This window comes from Lepidochelys kempii, chromosome 1, assembly GCF_965140285.1.
Source record: "Lepidochelys kempii isolate rLepKem1 chromosome 1, rLepKem1.hap1, whole genome shotgun sequence".
In the NCBI taxonomy this organism is placed as follows: domain Eukaryota; kingdom Metazoa; phylum Chordata; order Testudines; family Cheloniidae; genus Lepidochelys; species Lepidochelys kempii.
Window position 1 is genome coordinate 212,590,223 of NC_136380.1, and position 26,092 is coordinate 212,616,314.

The window sequence follows — 26,092 nt, forward strand, 5'->3', positions numbered from 1 at the left end:
CTGCTCTGGAAAAAAACAGTGGGAGGAGCCAAGCTAACTCTCCCACAAGACGTGTGATGGAACTCAGCAGTGGACTGTTTTGAGCACTATATCAAGAACTGGCGTAATCTGACAGTTTGTGAACAAAATCATGAAAAAATAGATGGCACTGTCACAGCCAAAGTTCTCAACACTGGGCTTAAGAGAAATGTTGACCACATGCTGAATATCCTGAAGCCTATTTCTGTAGCCTTGAACAAAATGCAGGGAAATAGCTGTTTTATTGCTGATGCTGTTGGAATTTGGAAGGAACTGAGTGAGATCTTAAAAAGAGAAATATGCAATGACAGAGTTACATTACAAGCATTAAAAAAACAAATGGGACAAGCACTATCCCCAGCTCATTTTTCTTGCAAATATTCTCAATACTCGGTACCAGGGTCAAACCTTAACTGCTGAAGAAGAGGAGTTGGCTATGACATGGCCATCCAGCAATCATCCCTCCATAATGCCACCTATAATACCCTTCAGAGCTAAGGGTGAACCATTCAAGAAATATATGTTTGCTGATGATGTTTTAAAGAAAGTCACACCAGTGAACTGGTGGAAGCCATTTAAGCACTTGGATTCAGAGATTGTTGAAGTGATCATCTCACTTTTAACAGCAGTAGCTTCTTCTACCGGTGTAGAAAGAATATTTTCTTCCTTTGGACTAATTCATTCCAAACTGAGAAATCGTGGTTTTTCTTTTTCAAATTATGAACAAACAGGAAAATGAAGGTGAAGATAACTGAGTTAGCTGCAGAAGCCAATATTTTAAGTTTCTCATATTGACCTGGCTGACATAGTCTAATTTTTTTAAAAAAATTTCATTTAACTGTTTTAGTTAAAAACAATTTTAATAAAAACAAACCTGATTTTAAAAAACTTGAATGTTTAACTAAATAAAAAAAATCATGTTTGTTTTGTTATGTGATACAGCATGGTCAGAAGGCATCAGGATAGTGATATAGGAGAGAGATGTAAGTCCCAGGATGAGGAATCATAGAATCATAGAATATCAGGGTTGGAAGGGACCTCAGGAGGTCATCTAGTCCAACCCCCTGCTCAAAGCAGGACCAATCCCCAATTAAATCATCCCAGCCAGGGCTTTGTCAAGCCTGACCTTAAAAACTTCTAAGGAAGGAGATTCTACCACCTCCCTAGGTAACGCATTCCAGTGTTTCACCACCTTCTTAGTGAAAAAGTTTTTCCTAATATCCAACCTAAACCTCCCCCACTGCAACTTGAGACCATTACTCCTTGTTCTGTCCTCTTCTACCACTGAGAATAGTCTAGAACCACCTCTCAGGTAGTTGAAAGCAGCTATCAAATCCCCCCTCATTCTTCTCTTCTGCAGATTAAACAATCCCAGTTCCCTCAGCCTCTCCTCATAAGTCATGTGTTCCTGATCCCTAATCATTTTTGTTACCCTTCGCTGGTCTCTCTCCAGTTTATCCACATCCTTCTTGTAGTGTGGGGCCCAAAACTGGACACAGTACTCCAGGTGAGGCCTCACCAATGTCAAATAGAGGGGAACGATCACGTCCCTCAATCTGCTCGCTATGCCCCTACTTATACATCCCAAAATGCCATTGGCCTTCTTGGCAACAAGGGCACACTGCTGACTCATATCCAGCTTCTCGTCCACTGTCACCCCTAGGTCCTTTTCCGCAGAACTGCTGCCTAGCCATTCGGTCCCTAGTCTGTAGCTGTGCATTGGGTTCTTCCGTCCTAAGTGCAGGACCCTGCACTTATCCTTATTGAACCTCATCAGATTTCTTTTGGCCCAATCCTCCAATTTGTCTAGGTCCCTCTGTATCCTATCCCTGCCCTCCAGCGTATCTACCACTCCTCCTAGTTTAGTATCATCCACAAATTTGCTGAGAGTGCAATCCACACCATCCTCCAGATCATTTATGAAGATATTGAACAAAACCGGCCCCAGGACCGACCCCTGGGGCACTCCACTTGACACCGGCTGCCAACTAGACATGGAGCCATTGATCACTGCCCGTTGAGCCCGGCAATCTAGCCAACTTTCTACCCACCTTATAGTGCATTCATCCAGCCCATACTTCTTTAACTTGCTGACAAGAATACTGTGGGAGACCGTGTCAAAAGCTTTGCTAAAGTCAAGAAACAATACATCCACTGCTTTCCCTTCATCTACAGAACCAGTAATCTCATCATAGAAGGTGATTAGATTAGTCAGGCATGACCTTCCCTTGGTGAATCCATGCTGGGAGAAGCCTTATTCCCTGTAGAGGGAAGAAAGGTTTCTATAGATTAATTAAAAGCACCTGAAGCCAATTAGAGCACCTGAAGCTAGTCACCTGATAAAACCCCCCTGCTTCAATCAGCCAGGGAAAGGAGTTGGAGCAGAGTGCAGTTTGGAGGAGTTGGAGTAGAGGAGAGTTTGGAGAAGTGCTGTGGCTGGCTAGAAGATCAAGACCCTAGGTAAAGAGACACCCAGCTTGTGCAGAGAGAGAGAGAGAGCGAGAGAGAGAGCAGGAAGCCCGACAAGCTGAAGAGCAGGAAAGGGAAGTAGCACAGGGGAAGGAAGCACTAGTTCAAGTGGCTTACCACTATCCCGAGGGCCCCTGGGCTGGGACACGGAGTAGAGGGTGGACCCGGGTCCCTCCCTCTACTGTCCCACTAGTAACCCAGAGAAGGGTAGTGGAAATACCCTAGTTTAGGGGCAGGAAACTGTGCCCGAACCCCCCCACCCCCAAGAAGAGGAAGTGCGGGACCCATCATAATTGTACTGGCAATTTGCCACATGTGGTGTTAGGAGTGGGATCTGCACGCTGGGGACTTAAACCAAAGTTAACCAAAACCATCCTGTCCCCAAGATGGACAACGTGGTCAAGGCTCTAATACAAGCCACTGCGGCCCAGCAGGAGGCTACCCAAATCCAAGCAACCGCCCAACTGGAGGCGACTCGGGTGCAGCAGGAGATTAATCAGCTGTTGATGAATCAGGCTGCCCAGGACCGAGCTCTGCTACAGGAGCTGGCAAACCAGATGAAGGCCCTTATGGAGCAGAACCACAATTGTGACGGAACCCGGACTGTATGGGCCAGCCACTGCCTACAGAAAATGACATGGGAGGATGATGTAGAGGCATACTTCCTGGCATTTGAGAGAACAGCCCTGCGGGAGGCCTGGCCCTGAGATCAGTGGTCTGGTATCCTCTCCCTGTTCCTGTGTGGAGAGGCCCAGAAGGTCTACTACGATATGGCTGCAGAGACTGCGGAGGATTACCCCCAGCTGAAGGCAGAGACCCTGGCCAGAGTAACCACGGCGTTGCGAGCCCAGAGGTTTCATGAATGGCAGTGTACAGAGGACAAGACACCCCGATCGCAATTGTTTGACCTGATCCACCTGACCCGGAAATGGCTGCGCCCTGACGCCCTCAGCTCTGGGAAGATGATGGAGCTCCTGGTACTGGACCGGTATATGAGGGGGCCTTTGGGCTTGGGTTGGCCAGAATGACCCCTCTACCTATGATGAGTTGGTCTCCCTTGTGGAAAGACAGCTGGCAGCCTGTGAACTGTTCCAGACCCCAGGGGGTGAAACACGGCAAACCAGGAAGACACCCAAACCCAAGGCCCTGGATTGTTGAAAACTACAGAAGAACCATAACTGGGTGGAAAGACACTGAGGAAGGGCCCGAGGCCAAGAAGGGACCTGGGGGTTTGGGAAGAGAGGGCTGGGGGGGCCAACCAAATAGCCCCAGGCAGAGGGCGGCAACTGGGATAAGGGGTCGGTGTTACGAGTGTGGGGAATTGGGGCATATAGCAGCACAATGCCCCAACATGGAAGAACCTATGCAGTGCAATCTGGGGGATCCTGGGGAACAATGTGACCCCTACCCGGCTGATTAGGCCACAATGACCTCACATGGGTATACAAGGTCAGTAAAGATGAATGGTATTGTGACCATAGCATTAGTAGATCCGGGAGTGCTGTCACGCTGGTCTTGGGGAAGTTGGTGGGGCAAGACCAACTAACCCGGGCTAAAACCACAGGGGTAAGGTGCGTTCATGGCACCGTAAATTTCTACCCCACAATCCCAGTACGGATTGAGATCCAGGGAAACACTACCAGGGTAACTGCAGGAGTGGTCCGTATGCTCCCCTACCCGGTCTTAATTGGTAGGGACTTCCCTGGGTTTGAGAGCTTACTCCCCACAGTAGAGCCAGGGGAGGGTAGCAACCCCTGGGCTGAGACGGAGGCACCTACAGATAGCCTCACCCCAATTTTTGCCGAATTTGCCCCAGAGCTATTTTCATCCCCCGGGAAACCCTGAAAGTCTAGGCGGGAAAAGAGGGCAGATAAAAGGCTAGGGACCAGGATTCTAGCAGAGAACCAGAAAGCCTCCCTTGTTGGTAAGCAAACCCGTTCAGGAGGCCAGGAGACAATTCAGGCCAGTGAGGACTCAGAGGCAGTTCCTAGCCTAAGTAGGGCAACCCAAGGGGCGGAGAAGAAATAGGTCCCATGGAGTTAGGTCAAATTGGTACCGCAAGTGAGAATTTCGGGCAGGACGAAGCCAATGACCCACTATATGCGAATATGAGCGAGGAGGTAGTGGAAGTAAATGGCATACCCGTGGAAGGAAAGACCAAAGGCCCAAGGCCGTATTATGTAATCAAACGTGATCTGTTGTACCTAATAGTGCAAATTCGAGGGGAAGTAGTAGAGCAGCTCTTAGTCCCACGGAAACACACAAGGGCAGTACTAGAGTTAGCTCACAGTCATTTATTTGGGGGACATTTAGGAGTAGACAAGACACTTGATAGAGTCCTAAGAAGATTTTATTGGCCAGGAATACATGCGGAGGTCCAGTGCTATTGTACCTCCTGCCCAGAATGCCAGTTGCATAGCCCCCGACCTCACTTGCAGGCCCCATTAGTACCTTTGCCTATTATTGAAGTCCCTTTCGAAAGGATAGCCATAGACCTTGTGGGCCCGCTGGAAAGATCAGCACGGGGCCACCGAAATGTATTAGTCATCCTTGACTACGCCACACGGTATCCAGAAGCCATTCCTTTAAGAAACCCCACATACAAGGCAATAGCAAAAGAACTACTTCAGATTTTTGCCAGAGTGGGCATCCCTAAGGTCCTGACTGAGCAAGGAACCCCTTTCATGTCAAAATTAATGAAGGACTTATGTACCCTGCTCTGCATCCATGCCATATGGACCTCAGTCTACCATCCACAGATGGACTGGTAGAGCGGTTTAACCGCACCCTTCATGGTATGATCCGGAAGGTGGTAGCACAGGACGGAAAAGACTGGGATACCCTTCTACCGTATCTAATGTTTGCAATACGGGAAGTCCCGGTTTCTCTCCCTTTGAGCTACTATACGGACATCACCCACGCGGAATATTAGATATCGCCAAGGAGGACTGGGAAGAACCCAACCCAGGAAAGAATGCCATTGAGCATGTGACACAGATGAAAGAGCGTATAGTTCGAGTAACCCCTGTAGTATAAGAACATTTGGAAAAAGCACAAGAGACCCAGCGGACATATAACTGCCGGGCGAACGTATGGAAATTTCAGCCGGGAGAACAGGTGATGGTGCTAGTGCCGACAGCAGAAAGCAAACTCCTGGACAGCTGGCATGAGCCGTATGAGATAGTGGAAGCCATTGGGGAAGTGGACTATAAGGTCAGACAACCAGACCTCCAAAGACCGGAGCAGATCTACCACGTAAACTTACTGAAGCCCTGGCCTGACCGAGGCACATGCCTGGTCATTCGGAGAGCTCCACCTCAGATGGACGACCCACAGGAGCAGGTGAAGATATCTCACGAGTTAGTCCCAGAACAACGAACAGAGGTCATTGATAAGATCCAACAGAACCAAGATGTGTTCTGTACACAGCCGGGCCATACAACACTGGTCCAACATCATATTGTCACCAGGCCCAGAATAAGGGTGATGATAAGACTACCAGATACCGGAAGCTAAAAGAGAGAAAATTAGGACAGAAGTGAAGATGATGTTGGAACTTGGGGTTATTGAAGAATCCCACAGCCAGTGGTCCAGCCCTATCGTCCTAGTACCCAAGCCTGACGGCACCCTGAGATTTTGCAACGACTTCCGGAAGTTGAATGAAGTATCCCAATTCGATGCCTATCCGATACCACGTGTCGATGAGCTAGTTGATCAGTTAGGCAAGGCTTGATACCTAACCACTCTGGACCTGACCAAAGGATATTGGCAAATTCCCCTGGCCAAGAACGCCAAGGAGAAGACTGCTTTCTCTACACCTGATGGCCTGTTCCAATACACTGTCCATCCTTTCGGACTCCATGAGGCCCCTGCAACATTCTAACGAGTTACGGATAAATTGCTGCGACCCCATGCCAGGTATGCCGCCACCTATTTAGACGATATAGTCATCCATAGCCCTGACTGGGAAATGCACCTAGGGAAAGTAGAAGCGGTACTAGACACCCTGTGGAAGGCCGGCCTCGCTGCCAACCCTCTCAAGTGCGTGATAGGACTAGCTTAGGCGAGATACCTCGGGTATGTAGTAGGGAGAGGCTTGGTAAAACCCCAATGGAACAAAGTGGAGGCAATACAAGATTGGCCTCGGCCAGTCCGTAAAAGACAGGTCAGAGCGTTTCTTGGGTTAGTAGGATACTATTGGAGATTCATCCCTCTTTTCGCCACAAGAGCAGGGCCATTGATGCACCTGATAAAGGCTCGGGGCCCCAAGATAGTAAAATGGTCTGATGCAGCAGAAGGAGCATTCACAGATTTAAGGACAGCCCTTTGCTGCCATCCAGTACTCATAGCCCCAGACTTCAAGAAAGAATTTGTCCTACAAACAGATGCCTTGGAAGTAGGGCTAGGAGCCGTCCTTTTGCAGATGGTAGGGGAGGATTCATAGATTCATAGATATTTAGGTCAGAAGGGACCATTATGATCATCTAGTCTGACCTCCTGCACAATGCAGGCCACAGAATTTCACCCACCACTCCTAAAAAAGACCTCACACCTATATCTGTGCTATTGAAGTCCTCAAATTGTAGTTTGAAGACCTCAAGGAGCAGAGAATCCTCCAGCAAGTGACCCGTGCCCCATGCTACAGAGGAAGGCGAAAAACCTCCAGGGCCTTCCAATCTGCCCTGGAGGAAAATTCCTTCCCGACCCCAAATATGGCTATCAGCTAAACCCTGAGCATATGGGCAAGATTCATCAGCCAGATACTACAGAAAATTCTTTCCCGGGTAACTTGGATCTTACCCCATCTAAAAACCCATCACAGTCCATTGGGCCTATTTACCATGAATATTTAATTACCAAAACCATGTTATCCCATCATACCATCTCCTCCATAAACTTATAGAGTTTAATCTTAAAGCAAGATAGATCTTTTGCCCCCACTGCTTCCCTCGGAAGGCTATTCCAAAACTTCACTCCTCTGATGGTTAGAAACCTTCGTCTAATTTCTAATCTAAATTTCCTAGTGGCCAGTTTATATCCATTTGTTCTTGTGTCCACATTGGTACTAAGTTTAAATAATTCCTCTCCCTCTCTGGTATTTATCCCTCTGATATATTTATAGAGAGCAATCATATCTCCCCTCAACCTTCTTTTAGTTAGGCTAAACAAGCCAAGCTCCCTGAGTCTCCTTTCATAAGACAAGTTTTCCATTCCTCGGATCATCCTAGTAGCCCTTCTCTGTACCTGTTCCAGTTTGAATTCATCCTTCTTAAACATGGGAGACCAGAACTGCACACAGTATTCCAGGTGAGGTCTCACCAGTGCCTTATATAACGGTACTAAAACCTCCTTATCCCTACTGGAAATACCTCTCCTGATGCATCCCAAGACGACATTAGCTTTTTTCACAGCCATATCACATTGGCAGCTCATAGTCATCCTATGATCAACCAATACTCCAAGGTCCTTTTCCTCCTCCGTTACTTCTAGTTGATGCGTCCCTAGCTTATAACTAAAATTCTTGTTATTAATCCCTAAATGCATAACCTTACACTTCTCACTATTAAATTTCATCCTATTCCTATTACTCCAGTTTACAAGGTCATCCAGATCCTCCTGTAGGGTATCCCTGTCCTTCTCTAAATTAGCAATACCTCCCAGCTTTGTATCATCTGCAAACTTTATTAGCACACTCCCACTTTTTGTGCCCAGGTCAGTAATAAAAAGATTAAATAAGATTGGTCCCAAAACTGATCCTTGAGGAACTCCACTGGTAACCTCCCTCCAACTTGACAGTTCACCTTTCAGTAGGACCCGTTGTAGTCTCCCCTTTAACCAATTCCCTATCCACCTTTCAATTTTCCTATTGATGCCCATCTTATCCAATTTAACTAATAATTCCCCATGTGGCACAGTATCAAACGCCTTACTAAAATCTAAGTAAATTAGATCCACTGCATTTCCTTTATCTAAAAAATCTGTTACTCTCTCAAAGAAGGAGATCAGGTTGGTTTGGCACGATCTACCTTTTGTAAAACCATGTTGTATTTTGTCCCATTTACCATTGACTTCAATGTCCTTAACTACCTTCTCCTTCAAAATTTTTTCCAAGACCTTGCATACTACAGATGTCAAACTAACAGGCCTATAATTACTTGGATCACTTTTTTTCCCTTTCTTAAAAATGGGAACTATGTTAGCAATTCTCCAATCATACGGTACAACCCCTGAGTTTACAGATTCATTAAAAATTCTTGCTAATGGGCTTGCAATTTCTTGTGCCAATTCTTTTAATATTCTTGGATGAAGATTATCTGGGCCCCCCGATTTAGTCCCATTAAGCTGTTTGAGTTTCGCTTCTACCTCAGATATGGTGATGTCTACCTCCATATCCTCATTCCCATTTATCATGCTACCATTATCCCTAAGATCCTCTTTAGTCTTATTAAAGACTGAGGCAAAGTATTTGTTTAGATATTGGGCCATCCCTAGATTATCCTTGACCTCCACTCCATCCTCAGTTTTTAGCGGTCCCACTTCTTCTTTCTTTGTTTTCTTCCTATTTATATGACTATAGAACCTTTTACTATTGGTTTTAATTCCCTTTGCAAGGTCCAACTCTACTTGACTTTTAGCCTGTCTCACTTTATCCCTACATATTCTGACCTCAATAAGGTAGCTTTCCTTACTGATCCCTCCCTTCTTCCACTCCCTATATGCTTTCTGCTTTTTCTTAATTACCTCTCTAAGATGCTTGCTCATCCAGCTTGGTCTACAACTCCTGCCTATGAATTTTTTCCCCTTTCTTGGGATGCAGGCTTCCGATAGCTTCTGCAGCTTTAATTTAAAATAATCCCAGGCCTCCTCTACCTTTAAACCCATAAATTCTTCAGTCCAATCCACTTCCCTAACTAATTTCCTTAATTTTTGAAAGTCAGCCCTTTTGAAATCAAAAACCCTAGTTGCAGATTTATTTTTGTTAATCCTTCCATTCAATTTGAACTGAATTAGCTCATGATCACTTGAGCCAAGATTATCCCCTACAACCATTTCCTCTATGAGATCCTCATTACTCACCAAGACCAAATCTAAAATGGCATCCCCTCTAGTCGGTTCAGCAACTACTTGTTGAAGGAGGAACACCCAATCCTGTACCTCAGCCAGAAGCTCCTCCCCAGGGAACGAAAGTATGCCGTTGTTGAAAACGAATGTCTGGTGATAAAATGGGCCATGGAAATGCTCCGCTACTACCTACTGGGGCAGCGATTTACCCTGATGGCAGACCACGCCCCGCTCCACTGGATGCACAGAAACAAGAAGAATGAAGAGTGACTAGATGGTTCCTATCTCTGCAACTCTTTCATTTCTGAGTACAGCATAGGGCTGGAAGCCAACACGGCAATGCAGATGGCTTGTCACAAAAGCATTGCCTCTCATCCCAAGTAGCCCAACCCCATGGTGTTGAGCTGGGGGGGAGGATATGTGATACAGCATGGCCAGAAGGCATCAGGATAGTAATATAGGAGAGATATGTAAGTCCCAGGATGAGGAGAAGCCTTATTCCCTGTAGAGGGAAGAAAGGTTTCGATAGATTAATTAAAAGCACCTGAAGCCAATTAGAGCACCTGAAGCTAGTCATCTGATACCCCCCCCCTGCTTCAATCAGCCAGGGAAAGGAGTTGGAGCAGAGTGCAGTTTGGAGGAGTTGGAGTAGAGGAGAGTTTGGAGAAGTGCCGTGGCTGGCTAGAAGACCAAGACCCTAGGTAAAGAGACACCCAGCTTGTGCAGAGAGAGAGGGCAGGAAGCCCCACAAGCTGAAGAGCAGGAGAGGGAAGTAGCACAGGGGAAGGAAGCACTAGTTCAAGTGGTTTACCACTATCCCTAGGGCTCCTGGGCTGGGACCCGGAGTAGAAGGCGGGCCCGGGTCCCTCCCTCTCCACTACCCTTCTCTGGGTTACTAGTGGGACAGTAAATACCCTAGTTCAGGAGCAGGAAACTGCACCCTGAACCCCCACCCTGAAGAAGAGGAAGCGTGGGACCCATCATAATCGTACCGGCAGTTTGCCACTGTTAAAATATTATATGTTTGCTGTTCGAAGAAAAAAAATCCAGAATACATAATGTTGTTGTTTTAGTTAAATAAAATAATTTAAATGTCTGTCTGGTGATGTTCTCCTCCTAATACAGCATGGCAAGAAAATCTTCCAAATACTAATGATGAATCTGTTGAATTGGAGATAGTTCACCTCCCAATGACTTCATAAATATCTGCTTCAGTTACCTTTGGTAAATAAAATAACCAAACAATCATTCATTTTCTGATATACCTGTAAAACTAATCTGAAAAGTTTTCAAAATAAGTCACTTTTAAAATGTATAGTGTGTACCTTCTAAAAATGAAACTTACATCTCTGGGTTGTGAAGAATATGTATTAAGGTTATAACAATCAACAAGAATGCACTTTAATGTAGAAATCCATGATTAAATTGAGTCTTCCTGACTAGTGATTTAACTCATGATTTAAATCAAATTGATTTAAATCAAATCCACCCTGACAGGAACTTTTTTTTTATTCAGGATTTGTACAGCACCTAGCACAAGGGGGCTCCTGATCCATGACTAAGGCTCTTGGGTGCTATGGTAATATAAATAAGAAATAATTAGGTGGGAGAAACCACTTGGATTGCTTAAAATTGGAATGGACAAAGCCCTGGAGCAATCCTAAGGAAAAATCCAGCAGTAGTGTATGAGGGACTAAATGTGATTTACTAGGTCTTTTCTATCACTAACTGCCATAATCCAAAATCCTGAGTTGAAAACTATTCCGATTCAGAGATACAACTAGTACAATATCATTGCTCCCTCTCTAGCCCCACAACCACTTGATCTGAGTGATGGAACATGTAGACCCCATATTAAATCAATTCTGCAAGAAACAGGGCAGCAAGATTCATAGATTCCAAGGCCAGAAGGGACCATTGGGATCATCTAGTCTGACCTCTGGTATAACATAGGTCATAGAACTTCCCTGAAAAAATTCCTAGAGGAGATCTTTTAGACAAACAATCTAATCCTGATTTAAAAATTCTAAGTCATGGAGAACCCACCATCACTCTTGTTAAATTGTTCCACTTGATAATTGCTCTCACTTTTAAAAATGTATACCTTTTTTCGAGTCTGAATATTTCTAGTTTCAACTTCCAACCACTGGATCATGTTATATCTTTCTATACTAGATTGAAGAGCCTATTATCAAATATTTATTCCGCATATATATACTTGTAGATGGTAATCAATCCATCCCTTAACCTTCCCTTTGATAAGCTAAATAGATTGAGCTCCTTGAGTCTGTCACTTGAAGGGATGTTGTCCAATCCTTTAATCATTCTCGTGGCTCTTCTCTGAACCCTCTACAATTTATCAACATTTTTCTTGAATTGTGGACACCAGAACTGGAGACAATAGTCCAGCAACAGTCACTTCAGTGCCAAGTACGGAGGAAATATAACATCTCTACTCCTACTTGAGATTCCCCTGTTTATGCACTCCAGGATTGCATTAGCTCTTTTGACCATAGAGTAGCATTGAGAATGTATGTTTAGCTGATTATCCAACAGGACCCCCAAATCCTTTTCAGAGTCAATGCTTCCCAAATTAGAGTCCTGAAACTATGGTTGACATATTTTGTTCCTCAATGTATACATTTATATTTAGCCATATCAAAATGCATATTGTTTGCTTGCAGGCAGCGTACCAAGTGAGCTAGTACCACTTCCGCAATTTTTGTGTCATCTGCAAACTTTTTCTGTGACAGTTTTCTATGTTTTCTTCCAGGTCATTGATAAAAATGTTAAATAGCGTAGAAGTGAGAACTGTTCCCAGTAGCGTAGAACTGAGAACTGTTCTTAGTGGGACCTCACTAGAAACACACACACACACACACACACTGAGTTCACATTTGAGTCCTAACAGTAAACCAGCTTTTAATCCATTTAATGTATGCCATGCTAATTTTATATAGTTCTAGTTTTTTTATCATGTCATGAACTAAGTTCACAACCATGTCTTGGAGCTCAGAGGCCTATACCTGTCTGACCTGGTATTTAAAGGCATTAATTTCCTACACTGGCCATCTTCACAGTCCTGAGGAAGCCTCATAATGGGAGCCTATAAGATTGGATAACACAGATTCTCCACTCCCAGCAGAATTCCTCCAGACAAACTTCCCCACTTTTCCCACCACTTCTGTGCAGTCTTTAGCTCCCTGACCCAGCACTCCAGAGAGATATGGTCACTGATGAGCCAGAGCTGGGAACAGTGGGCACAGGTGGTAGGCATCAGACACAATTACTAGGCAGATCTCTCTCTCTCACACACACGGTTCTACAGCTCCCAAAACACAGGTCTCTATCATATGAACTAAAGGCAAATTCCTTCAGCTAACTCTATTAGTAGATCTCTTATTTTCTTTGTGGGCCCAGCAACTATGGGACAATGCCCCTCATAAATATACAAAGCCAGTTTATTACAACAGGTCCAACAACACCTTGGGATATTATGGACCATATTTTTAAAAGTTATGGTATAGGTGCACTTGCACATGCAAGTTGCAATTAGTTATCATCAACAGGTGACCAGATGGACATTTAGTCACCTAAACAACCATGTCCACACATTGTTACCTGCAAATGCAGGTGACCAGTTACACAGACTTTTTGCAATGCAGAATTCAGGCCTCCAGTCATAAAAACATAGTCCTATGTTTAAAAAAAAAATGTGTGGGTAAAGATGAGCAGCTCAGTACAGTTCTAGCCAACTGGGAGTGGGTGTCACTGAAGATGTTTGTTATTTTCTGATGGGGGGGCAAAATGAGGGGGTGGAAGGGGATCAAATATGTTTAGTTCAGAGACCACACGGATATGGCAACATGGCAGGATAGATAAATAATGTCCTTGGCACAGTGCTCACTCAGCCTGGGGGGAAGAGGAGTAGGGAGGGCAGTGTTGTTGACTTGCTACAGGGAAAGGGTCCAGGTGCCATCATGTTGGGTAAGAAGTATCCTAGAAAGTGTTTGGTGTTCTCTGATGTTGTGAGGTATTAGAGAAGAGAGTACCTTCTTGGTGGATGTGGGGTAGAAACCTTTCTGTCATGGTGTACGCTTGTTACTCTGAGGGTACATTGGTGACACAGTGAGAAGATGTTCCCAGGAGTGTTCTCTTGATGTGTAGAGGGAGGGTGAGGTGCTCAGCAGCAGGGGAAAACTGGGTTTCTCGTCCTCTGATCAGGCACAGGTGTCACAGGATAGGAACACATCTTTTGAAAAGTCTTCCCTGGGTTTGCTTTTGGGGGAAGTGGTTCAATGACCCCCACAGCCCTAGTTGATTGGTTCTGGTCTCAGGGGGTTGTACAGGGTTTATGTAGTTTGGAAAGGTCTTGGGGTGGGAGATACTGGTGAGCTGGATGAGGTGGGTGTGTAACATATACCCCTTGGGGTGTGTTGTGTGAGAGTGTGGGCTGCAGAGGTAGATGTGTGGATAGTGTCCCCGGGGACCTGTGAGAAACAAGGTGCGTGAGGTCGTATCTGTTAATAGACCCCCTTCTGTTGGTGAAAGAGACCAGCGTTTGAGCTACACAGAGCTCTTCTTCAGGTCGTGTGAGGATGTGTTATTCTGAGGCATTGTGCCTAAGCGTGCGTTTAGTGGCGGGGGGGGGTCCCTTGGCAGGATGGGGGTTGTCACAGAGGCTGCGAAGTGGGTGCACAGCAAAAGGGGGTGCCTTGGTATGCCTCTTGTGCGGTGGGAGGGACTCTCTGGGTGTTGTTATTCTCCGATGAGGCGTGGGTAGCAGAGGGGCGGGGGGGGGGAAGATGTGCAGCTCTCACTGCAGTGATATGGATAGTCCGATCATAACAATAACCCCCCCCCCCCCAGTAGGAGGAGAAGGTGCGGCTGGCCCCTAATCCAGGTCTCCCGCCTCTCAGGAGCATACCCGCACCTCGGGATCCACTGAGCCGCACCGCGGGGGCTCGCCCCGCAGCAGGGAAAGCACGGCAAAGAACAGCAAAGAACAGGGAGCTGTAAAGCACCGTGCACACCCAATGGCGTTGAGAGACTGGGGGCAGGGATAGAGGGAGAGAAAGACCGGGGGAGAAAAGTCCTTACCTGTCCATCCCCCTTCAGCCACGGAAGGATCGCTACATGCAAAGGGAAGGGCAGCCGGAGAGCTGAACAGCAGCAGCTCCCTGGAGCCTCCTTCCCCCCACCCTCCCCGGCTTCTTACCTACAGTCCTGGATCCTATGCAGCCCATCAGTCTAGCAGGTCCCCGCGGAGGAGGCAGCAGCCGCAGCAGGGAGGAGGAGGGAAGTGGGCGAAGGTGTCGGAGGAGAGGGTGGGGTGGGGGAGCTCCAGTTATGGTGAATGTCCAGTGTGGCCCAGCCTGTGCCAGCGGAGGGGCATGGTCCGCAGTGAGCTCGCCTTACCCGCCCCGGACAGACAGCCCGGAGAAGAGGCAGGGAGGGAGGCAGGAGATGCTCCGGGCCAGGCTCTCCGACCAAGATGCTCTAACCAGCCACACCTCGCCTGCCACAGCGCTGCCTCCTCTCCCTCTGCGTCCCTGTCTCTTTCCCTCGCTCCTCTCTCCCCCCTCGCTCGCTCTTCCAGGCTTGGATGCTACAAGGATCTTCAGAGGAGGAGGCGCAGGAGGAGGGCTGAGATTGGGTAAACAGCTCAGGTCCTGAGCGCGGGGCTACCATTGGCTGAGCCCGCGCCGCGGCTGCAGGAGGCAGGGAAGAGGGAGCAAGGAGCCCGCACGATGCTGGACGCGCCGTCCGTACACACCCACCCGCTGGCAGCCGGGCTGGAGAGGCTGCCTGGCCCTGGGACCGGGGGAGGGCGGGAAGCAGGCGAGGAGGTGATAAGCGCTGGAAGGAGCAATTCGCGTTCCCAACAGAAGACAAAGGGAGCAATGGAGAGGGAGAGCTCCCAGGGACGGGGCCATTTTGAGGCTGTCAGAGAGGGACAGACGGACAGAGGCAGGGAGGGGAGCAGGGCAGCTGGCCGGAGAGGCCAAGACGTCACGCATCAGGAGTAAATGTGGAGCGAGCAGTTACACTGAGAACATCCTGACAAGCTCAGTTCACAAGGGGCTAAGAGGCGGTGGAGGAAGGGGAGAGAGGCAGAGGCCAGGGAAAGGAAAAGCAGGGGGAAAGGAAAAGAGAACAAGTGACACAGGGCGGGGCAAGTGGCCAGAGGTCAGAACCTGGACAATGCAGTCCCGTCCATACACACATAGTCACAAACAGCACACCAAGGGGAAGAGGGGGGCAGAGAAACGATCGCTGGGAGGGGGCCCAAGCTCCCGCACCGCCGGCCCCCTGCGGGAGGGAGGGAGATGCTCTTTGTCACACGCTTCCATCTGTCCAGAGCATCCCATCTCCAAAGCTCATTTGCTAATCTAGCTGCAGCACTGTGAGGGCTGGGCCCAGCCAACGCCGAGAGCTGCACCGCACAGCCGTGGTATGAATCACCAACGGGGGCAGGGAGAGAGGAGGAAAGAGATGAGGTGAGAAGGCAGCAAAATGTGTGTGTGTGTGGGGGGGGAACAGAACAGGTGAGAAGGTCAGGGGAGACAGTGAAGAGGAAGGAGGAGGGCTGGAGTGAAAACTGAGAAAGAAGTACAACCAGAGGAAAGGGATGGCCAAGGAGGAAGGAAAGAGGACGATCACTCGGGTGACTGAAGGAGGATGGAGACTGGAGAGAGAGAGAGAATCAGAGAGCAGGGACAGGCAAGTGGATGGCATGGCAGTTGTCAGAAAACTGTCTCAGTAACTATACTTCTAAACTGGATCCAATTAAAAGGAAAGACCCTCTGGTGGCCAGAGGTGGCAGCAGCAGCTGGATCCCATGGGGTGGGTCTGGCTCACTCACAGGTACTGGCTCTTAATTGAGCTACAGGTCCAGGAGCAGTTATTCCACGCAGAGAAAGGACAATCCCAAGTATCCCTGGCCCTGCACTGCACTGCCTCACACACTGTACAGCCCAAACATCCCCCTGATGCTCATGAACCAGGAGACCGCTTGCAACATTGGGCTTTTGCAGTGTGGTTTTACTCTAAAAAGAGACTAAAATATTGGTTGTTTTATGCTCACAGACCTGTCCCCTGTGTTATCCAGGGTCCTAGCTGCTGGTCTTGAGTTACAGCTTTACTATATTCTACATCTATTAGTTCAGCAGAGCCAATACTGCTCAGAGAAGGGAACCTCGTTCTTCTTATGCATCAAGAGAATTGTTTACCAAGTTCTTCTAATCAGTTACTACTGTATAGGCCTTTTGAAGACAAATGGAGCTGCACAGTAGTCACTGAGAAATGAATTTGGCCTGTAGAACCATTATTACCAATCACAGTGGGTTAGAGGGAAAGGTCCCAGCTTGACTCTCAGATCCCCCGCTGAGCCTGCAGGACTGGAGCACTCCCTCCTTCCCCAATCATTTTTTTTTTTTTAGATAGAATACATGTGAACCTGAACATGAAATCTGGCCTCCTTGAGGAGTTTCCTTGCATACTCCTTGAAACAGCATTTGTGCCTTACCTTAGTCATGGTAGAGGTGTTGCAGGCACAGCTAAGATTGAATTTCAGTTTTACACTCTCTTCTCTGAGTCCATTTCTTCTTTCAGACTTCTCATGCTCTCTAATCTCAAACTCTTTGTGGTTTATGTCTTCACACCTCAAATCTGACCCCTTTTCTCTCCCTGACTGGTGTCTTCTCTGGTTTTCTCTTCAAGTGATTTTAGAGCATGGGCTGATGAGGCCACTGAACCCCTTTGCTCCATCTTCTTATTCTCCATCCTTGCCTCCCTCAGTCTTAGTTTATCATCTCACCCAACCCAACTCATGGCCATATTCTTGTTCTCATCATAAGCAACTTTCTCTTTCCGCTTTCATATTCCATCTGCAGTATAACTTGTACCAGTCTCTCCTTGGTTATGACAAAGCCTCTACCCTTCAACCTTCAGAGGATTATTTTCCTGCCTCATCACTATCTCAAATGTCTTGATACTATCAGGCCTTTCCATCTTTATCTGTAATAATGATCTCTTATTTCCTTCACTTCCAACAGTTCCTTGTTTTGTTATATACAACCCTGTCTTGTCCACTTCCCTTAACCTAATTAACTTAATCACAGAATCCGTACTCTTCTCTTTACCTGTAGTTCTTCCTGATGGTCCATAACCAATTAATCTCTCACATACATAAATTTAAGTTTAAAAAATCATCTCTGTAGTCATGAAAAGTTCTGGAGATCTCATCATATTCTCAGGGTTTCTCAAACTGTGGATTGGGCCCTATAGGTGGCGCATGATGAGTCTTTAGGTACCTCATGATATGTAACTGATTAAAATTTTAAAATGTGGAAACTTTCCATTTTTCTAATAAATTGAAAGCTAACAGATAATTCAACAGGACTGAAAATGGTTTCCAATATCAAGCAAGGATTTACCAACAGTTATACGCATTGGCATCAGAAATACAACACTTAATCTAGCTGCATCTCAGACAGTAGCATGATAACTGCTAGTAAATACCGACTTAAAATGGCTACCACTATATCTCTTGTTTTCTGGAAGACAAAGGCCAACCATAATTGCATAATGACTTTGTAAAAGAAAGAGGGATCCCTGATTGTCAAACTGATAGTCAAACTAAATGCGGAATGTGGCCACATGAACACCATTAGGACTCTGCTAGGTTTATAACCACGACTTCTACTGCTACACTCCCAGCACCATATCTAATTTTCATTGTGTGCTTTTTCCTTCTGCTTTTTTCTCATCTGAAAATCCTACGACTTTCTAACCTGATAAATCTAGATTTGCCCTGTTTTGTTTTGTTCCAGAAGAAAAATAAACCAGGGAAATTAATATATAAGAACTTCAGTTAATATTATGTTAAGGACTATGAATTTAAATAAGCCCTCAACATTCAGGAAATACCAAAGTGAAGATTCAGCCAATAACCTTAAATCTTCACCCCTCTACAAATGCAATACAATTTTTTATTACATGATCATGTTATAGTTCTCAAATAATACATTATACCATAGTTTTTTCTACAGCTTTAGATACATTGGTGAGAGCTTTTTCATGTTTGAATATTTACATTAAATTTAGAACATTTTATATGATCAATTTTCTCAATCACAGAAGTTAGAGATGGAAAAAGCAAAATAGCTCATCAAATTCATCACACAACTAAAGCAGGATTAGAGAAATTTACAGACTGACAGATGTACTTTTTGCTTTGTAAACAAATACAATCAGAAAAGTTACTTGTTTTAGTAACTCACAAACTGGTTCTTAGTAAATTCATTTATAATGTAGTAACTTTGTGTATTTTAAAATATTTTTTGTATTATATCTTTTAAGCCGTATAGTTATTTGCATTCATCATACAACCTATCCTCAAACTTTCTTAATATTGTTAAAGTATTATTTGTAGGGCTTATTGAATATTTTTCTTCAAACCTGTTTTTCAACAAAAATTGGGGTTTTGATTAAAAAAATTTCACGAAAAGGAAGTGCTTTCTATGGAAAATTTCAAGTTTTCATCAAAAAATGTTCAATCAAAAATTTAAAAATTTTTTAAGTTGAACTCTGCAGATAATTTCACCATTTTTTTCTTCATTTTCATCAAACCTGTCTAAGAAAAAAAATACACTTTCTGACCAACTCGAAATATTTGCTTTAAGTATTGGAAATACTCTTTAAAACCACTCTGAAGCTGTTTTTTCACATAAGCATGTATACACAAAATGTATATTTGTACACAACTGATCTGAAAGTTATCCTGAAATTTCTTGACAAGTATAAGAGTGCTCAGATACTACCATGATGGGAGGATATAAATACATAAAGAGACAGGAATACAGATACTGTACATAGATTTATAGATAGATACTGCAGAGTGAAGGATTGATGGGGCCCAATTCTCCGTTCTACTGCAGCATGATAAAGGAAATGTATAGGGGGAAGAACTGTCCCTTGGGGAATATCCTCTGTGTTGGGGGGTTCCTTGCTTGATGTAGAACTCTATGTCACCCTCTTCCCAGACCATGATGTAGGAGGTGTGCTGGGTGTGTGAGAATCATAGAATATCAGGGTTGGAAGGGACCTCAGGAGGTCATCTAGTCCAACCCCCGCCTCAAAGCAGGACCAATCCCCAACTAGAATCATAGAATATCAGGGTTGGAAGGGACCCCAGAAGGTCATCTAGTCCAACCCCCTGCTCAAAGCAGGACCAATTCCCAGTTAAATCATCCCAGCCAGGGCTTTGTCAAGCCTGACCTTAAAAACCTCTAAGGAAGGAGATTCTACCACCTCCCTAGGTAACGCATTCCAGTGTTTCACCACCCTCCTAGTGAAAAAGTTTTTTCTAATATCCAACCTAAACCTCCCCCACTGCAACTTGAGACCATTACTCCTTGTTCTGTCATCAGCTACCACTGAGAACAGTCTAGATCCATCCTCTTTGGAACCCCCTTTTAGGTAGTTGAAAGCAGCTATCAAATCCCCCTCATTCTTCTCTTCCGCAGACTAAACAATCCCATTTCCCTCAGCCTCTCCTCATAACTCATGTGTTCCAGTCCCCTAATCATTTTTGTTGCCCTCCGCTGGACTCTTTCCAATTTTTCCACATCCTTCTTGTAGTGTGGGGCCCAAAACTGGACCCAGTACTCTAGATGAGGCCTCACCAATGTCGAATAGAGGGGAACGATCACGTCTCTTGATCTGCTGGCAATGCCCCTACGTATACATCCCAAAATGCCATTGGCCTTCTTGGCAACAAGGGCACACTGTTGACTCATATCCAGCTGGAGCATGCTGAATTCTGGCTATCCTTGTTGCCACTGCCCAAAGGGGGCTTTTGCAGCAGAGTGTGAATTAGAACAGCTTCAGGTCTGCTCTAATTTATATACCAGCAGGGTCAGGAATGCAGGAAATGAAAAGGTAGCATAAAGCCCCCTTGTCTCCTCCACTATTCCTGTACCTATCTGAGGAACACAGCAACAGGGAACTGGGCTCAGAAGCTGTAGTTAGATAGCATTATACTGCAGGTAAATACTGCAAACTGATAAAGTTTAAAAAAAACCAAAACAATCAGACATGTTTCACATGATGTACATTTTTCAAACCATTGTTGAATCATATCTATTAAACTGTATTCTTCCAAATGTTCCCTCAATCTATCCATAAATATCACGTCAAGATATTTTCCTAATATAGATGTTAGATGTACAGGGCTGTAATTTTTCAGCCTCCTTCCTAGAGCCTATCCTTGTAACAAACGGGGCTATAGTCACTGTTTCCCAGCAACCTGATACCTATATACATTTATGTAATTAATTCATTTATTTAAATGTATACCAATTATATCACAATAATTAAAGAGCTCCAGTCCTGTGCCCTCGGTGCCCTTAATGACCACTTAAAAATACAAATATAAACCCAGCAGCATGATCTCCCACTCTCAGCTAAAAATATCCAGCCAGAAAGATAATTTACAATGTCATTATAACACCCACCCAAATCCTTGGCTTGGATGCCAGCCTCTCACAGCCTTCACTAGAACCCCTGCCCAAAAGCCCACAAAAAGACTTGCTAAGAAATAATTAAAAGGAGTACTTGTGGCACCTTAGAGCCACAAGTACTCCTTTTCTTTTTAGAGTAGCAGCCGTGTTAGTCTGTATTCGCAAAAAGAAAAGGAAAGGAGTACTAGTGGCACCTTAGAGACGAACCAATTTATTTGAGCATAAGCTTTCGCGAGCTAAGTGAGCTGTAACTCACGAAAGCTTATGCTCAAATAAATTGGTTGGTCTCTCAGGTGCCACTAGTACTTCTTTCCTTTTCTTTTTGTGGATACAAACTAACACGGCTGCTACTCTGAAACTTAAGAAATAATTGTTCACCTCTTTGCTCCTTGATCTCCTCTGCATTACTACCGGCTCCTTTGTGCACTTTAATTTTATCTAAATTCTTATGGCCAGATCACCTCCTCCCATGGAAAAACCTACAGGAGGAAGGTCCCCTTGCAGAGTTTCCTGAGAGGCATATATTCAGGTTTGGGAGACTTACAGAGGGCTGGGAGTTGAGGCCTCCTAACCTCATGCAGGAAAAAGAGCCTCCAGATCTGTGGAGCTAGGAACTAATTCTTCAAGGACTGTTGCTCCTCTGTGCAGTTCTGGTGGCCTTCTGCCATTGACAGTATAGCTTCTTCAGTAAGTGTCTGAGTCCCCTATGATTGCTATAGCAGTCATGGAGGAGACACCACAGGAGTTAATGATACATCAAGCAGAATTAGCACCTGATAGGCATTCTGCAGTACCATCTCCTTTCAAGTCCACAGGAAAAACCTAATGCCTGTTCTCTACTCTTTCCTGTCTGGAGCTCCTTCTGTGCAGAGGTTACACAGAGAACCTTTTGTGAGGACCCAAGGAATAGAGGAAAGTATCCTTAATATAATATTGTACCTTCTTTCGCTTTGTAATGGGGATTCCCTCCCATGTTAAGTTCCCTCTGCTCAGGTAAGGAACAGGGTCTATTTTAGGCTTGCTCAACACATTTTCAGTAATCTCAGTCTCTTCCAATTTGACCTCATTGGAACCCACAAACCTATCTGCCACAGGATACGTTGTTAATTCTTGATTTCTCCCACATCCCATTAATAACACCACTGCTTCTCTCCCTTTTAGTCCTCTACTATTATACGTGAACTGCAAAGCATTACCTATAAATTTGTCCAAGTGTTTCCATTATAAGTGTGAGGAGGCAGATTTAATTATAGCATTTCCTCTCTTTTGAGTACTTCACTTGTCCAAGATACTATTTTCATTTGGACTATTTAAAGGATCTCCAGTTTTTATCTCAATACCTTTATCTATGTATACTTAATTTCCCATTTGTTCTGGTACCCTTTTCATTCCCTCTGTCTTCTTCATAATCCTCTGTAGCTGTATTGCAGTCTTGAGCTCCCTCTAATTTTTAGATCTCACTTTTTACTCACAATTAATATTAACAGTATATCTTTCACTCACACTGGCTTTAAAATTTGATGTTTAGTTTAATATAGTAATACACACTCCCTTTGAACCAGCTCTGTGACTTCTGTAATCTTTAGCTAATTGTTGCTTGCAGTATTTCTTTTCTAAGAAACATTGTCAATATTTCTCTCTTCATTTGATCAAACTGGCCATTTACTAGGGTGAGCATATGTCCCGTTTTGGCTGGGACAGTCCCTTTTTTAAGCCGTCCCAACTTTTTTTTCCAAAAGGAGGCATTTGTCCCGTTTACTCTTGCTGACTTGATCAGTTGACAAGAGGAAACAGGACAAATGTCCACTTTTGTCAAAAAAGTGGGGTGCAGTGCAGATGGTGCAGGCAGAAATGCCAGCCCCCCACAGGTTGGAGGCAGGGCTGGGGGGTGGGAGGGAAAGCAGGGTTCCAGCATGCAGGGCTCCCGCAGGGTTCCTGCGACCGGACAATAGCCTCCTGAGGGGGCCCTGCAGGGTCCCAGCGACCAGGCAACAGCTTGGCATGGGGTGGGGTGGGGGGATAGAGTTCCAGAAACCGGCAACAGCATGTTGGGGGAGCCCTCGGGAAAGCGTTTAGGGTTGTTCCATTTTCTCTTTGGGAAATATGGTCACCCTACTATTTACTTATATTTGAATCCAAAACATCTCCAATAGTTAAAATTTGGACCTTATTAAATGGAAATCACTATTTCCAAAACTATCCTTTATAGTCACTTTATTTACCATTTCTTCAACATTCACTAACATCTCTAGTTATCAGAGACAGTATAGGTGCAGTGGTTCCCAAACTTGTTCCGTTGCTTGTGCATGGAAAGCCCCTGGCTGCGGTTCGCTGCTCCAGGCCAATGGGAGCCACGATCGGCTGAATCTGCGGATGCAGGAGTTAAACAAACCGGCTCGGCCCGCCAGGGGCTTTCCCTTCACAAGTGGCAGAACAACTTTGGGAACCACTGGTCTAGTGCATAAGGCAATGAGATCAGTTTTTTACTTGATTCTGCCATAGACGTCTCATGTAATCTTAGGCAAATCCCCTAGACTAAAATTTTCAAAACTAGCCACTAATTTGGGGTACTTCAATTTTTGGGTGTCCAATTTCGGGCACTTTGGGCCTGATTATGAGAGATGTTGATCATTCACAGCTCCTATTTATTTTAGCTGGAGTTCTGAGTTCTCATAAGTCCTGAAAATCAGGCCCTAGGTGTCCCAAATTGGGCACCCAAAAATGGAAGCACCCAAAATTAATGGACAATAATGAAAATACGGTCTTAATCTTTCTATGGTTCAGCTGCCCACCTACATGATAGGGATAATGATACTTGCCATTTTTGTAAAACCCTTTGAGGTCTACAGATGATCACTAAGAATTATTATTATTAACTTTTATTTAGTTTCAAGTGCTTTTTTGCCATTCCTGTGACTGTACCCAATTTTAACTTTTTGTAACTATTAGTAAACAGTTTTGTCAGAGATGACAAGCATGAAAATTATTATTTTTTTATTTATTATAGTTGAGAACTAATGGTTTACTAATGCCACAAAACCTCACAGCTCAGTAATATTGGATGGGAACGCTAAAGCACCATTATTTGCCCTTTAACTGGGAGACTCCTTCTGCCTCAACTATGTTGTGACGGGTTGGACCCCCCCTTCCGGGGTGCCACTTGATGCGCTGGGATCCCACTGAGCCCGCCCGTTCCACCAGCCTGGGCTCCCTCACCCTGTTCCTCTGTGCCAGGCCCTCAAGCCTTCTCCAGCACACACACACTGGTAGGGACACACTCAGCTGCAAATGGACACAGTGACACTGGGATCAGCTCTGTGTGGAAGGATTCAGCTTGGGGATTGCCCAGCACTGAAGTGAACACCTCATTTGGGATGCAAATCCAAAATTATATTGTCTTTCGCTATATAGAGATTTATGTAGCGTAAGCTCATAAATTCGCCTCTTCTCTCAAAGTGGAGGAAGGTATAACTGGGGGAGGCGCAAAGAGCTGTGCATAATTTGCACAAACTGGGTTTTAGAAAACAAAACAAGTTTAACAACTACAAAAGGTAAATTTTAAGTGACTATAAGAGATAGCAAACAGAACAAAGCAGATTGCCGAGCAAATAAAACAAAACGCGCAATTCCTCATTAGCACTACAAAAAGTGATTTTCCCTCTGTTGATATTCACCCCTTCTTGTCCACTGTTGGGAATGGGCCACATCCACCTTAACTGAATTGGCCTTATTAGCACAGACCCGCCACTTGGTAAGGCAACTCCCATCTTTTCATATGCTGTGTAATTATATATGCTTACTGTATTTTTCACTCCACGCATCTGATGAAGTGGGTTATAGCCCACGAAAGCTTATGCCCAAATAAATTTGTTTAGTTTCTAAGGTGCCACAAGGATGCCTCATTGTTTTTGCTGATACAGACTAACACAGCTACCCCTCTGAAACCTGTCAACCTTTCCAATGATACCTCATATGACTCATCTTGCATAAAACATATGTTAGTTATGCCATATTCATATTATAAAAATATTTTTATGAAGAATATGAGGTGCAGCATCACATACATGTCCTAAGAAAAGGATACCACCCTGAAAACATGAGTGCTTTGTTTTTCTTATTCTCAGTCGCATAGTCTCGAAGTTTATAGAGCTTTCTGGTTAGAGGAATGCATTGCTGAGAGGTCCCCTTAGCTATAATACTGACCTGATAACATTTTGCTCCTTGCAATATCTGATCCATAATGCAATGAAAAAACACCGTGGCACTAGTCATACCATAGGGTAACCAGTTATAGTGGAATAATATTTTCAATAAACTAAGGCCAAAGAATTGTTTAGGTTTCAGTATCCAGAGCCAATTTTGATGAAATTCTTCCCTCCTGCCATCACTGAATTACAGATCCAGAGTCTTAGGAACGGGACATTATACTACCTCAAAGCAAGGATGTCACTTTATAACCCCAGCAAATTTTCCACTACTGTAGATGCAAGGCCTACTCGCTATGAGTCTGAGAGAAGATTGTGCAGTCAAGGCCTGATCCAACTCCCACTGAAGTCTATGCAAAGACTTCCATGGACTTCAATGGCAGTTGGATAAGTCCCTCATTTTCTAGTTCCTTGGCTTCTGAATCCCAGTATCTCTCAGTGGACATAGCACTGGTCTAATTTTATAGAGTTTAGGAATGGGCTTTCTCTGAAACATACAGGTTTGATTCATTTCCTTTAACCAAACCCATTTCCAATTTAAATATGGAGTATATTTCACATACAACTGTCAGGCTCAAGCTATCTGGTTAACTGTTCACAACTCTTAACATAGCTTCTCACCCTAACTTCAGCTCAACAGAGCAGAACCTTTGTTATTTGATATTGAGAGTGTTACAGTTTCCACCTCATCCTGATGTTTCACTTCCATTAACTTTCCCACAGTTTTTCTAGTTATTGTGTTTTCAGAACAACATTGCTGTGTTATACCTTAGTTTTTCAAAAATAACACTATAGCTCTTCCAGAATCTATGT

General features: G+C 44.8%; 1 protein-coding gene across 5 annotated transcripts in view; it reads right to left on the reverse strand.

Annotated features, from left to right (window-relative positions):
- The window catches only part of FAM131B (family with sequence similarity 131 member B), a 90,229-nt gene extending 75,002 nt beyond the window's left edge, over positions 1 to 15,227 (reverse strand). For 3 of the 5 annotated variants that reach the window (XR_012155017.2, XR_012155016.2, XM_073312453.2), the window contains exon 1: positions 14,768 to 15,223. Coding sequence is in view for 2 of the 5 variants with exons in the window: in XM_073312453.2 (XP_073168554.1) it covers positions 14,768 to 14,795 (28 nt within the window). In the remaining 3 variants the exon portion in view is untranslated. Of the gene's footprint in view, positions 1 to 14,649; positions 14,710 to 14,767 lie in introns of those variants that run through there. The other 2 variants (XM_073312476.2, XM_073312497.1) reach the window with 2 other exon arrangements.
- Between the last annotated feature and the right edge of the window lie 10,865 nt (positions 15,228 to 26,092).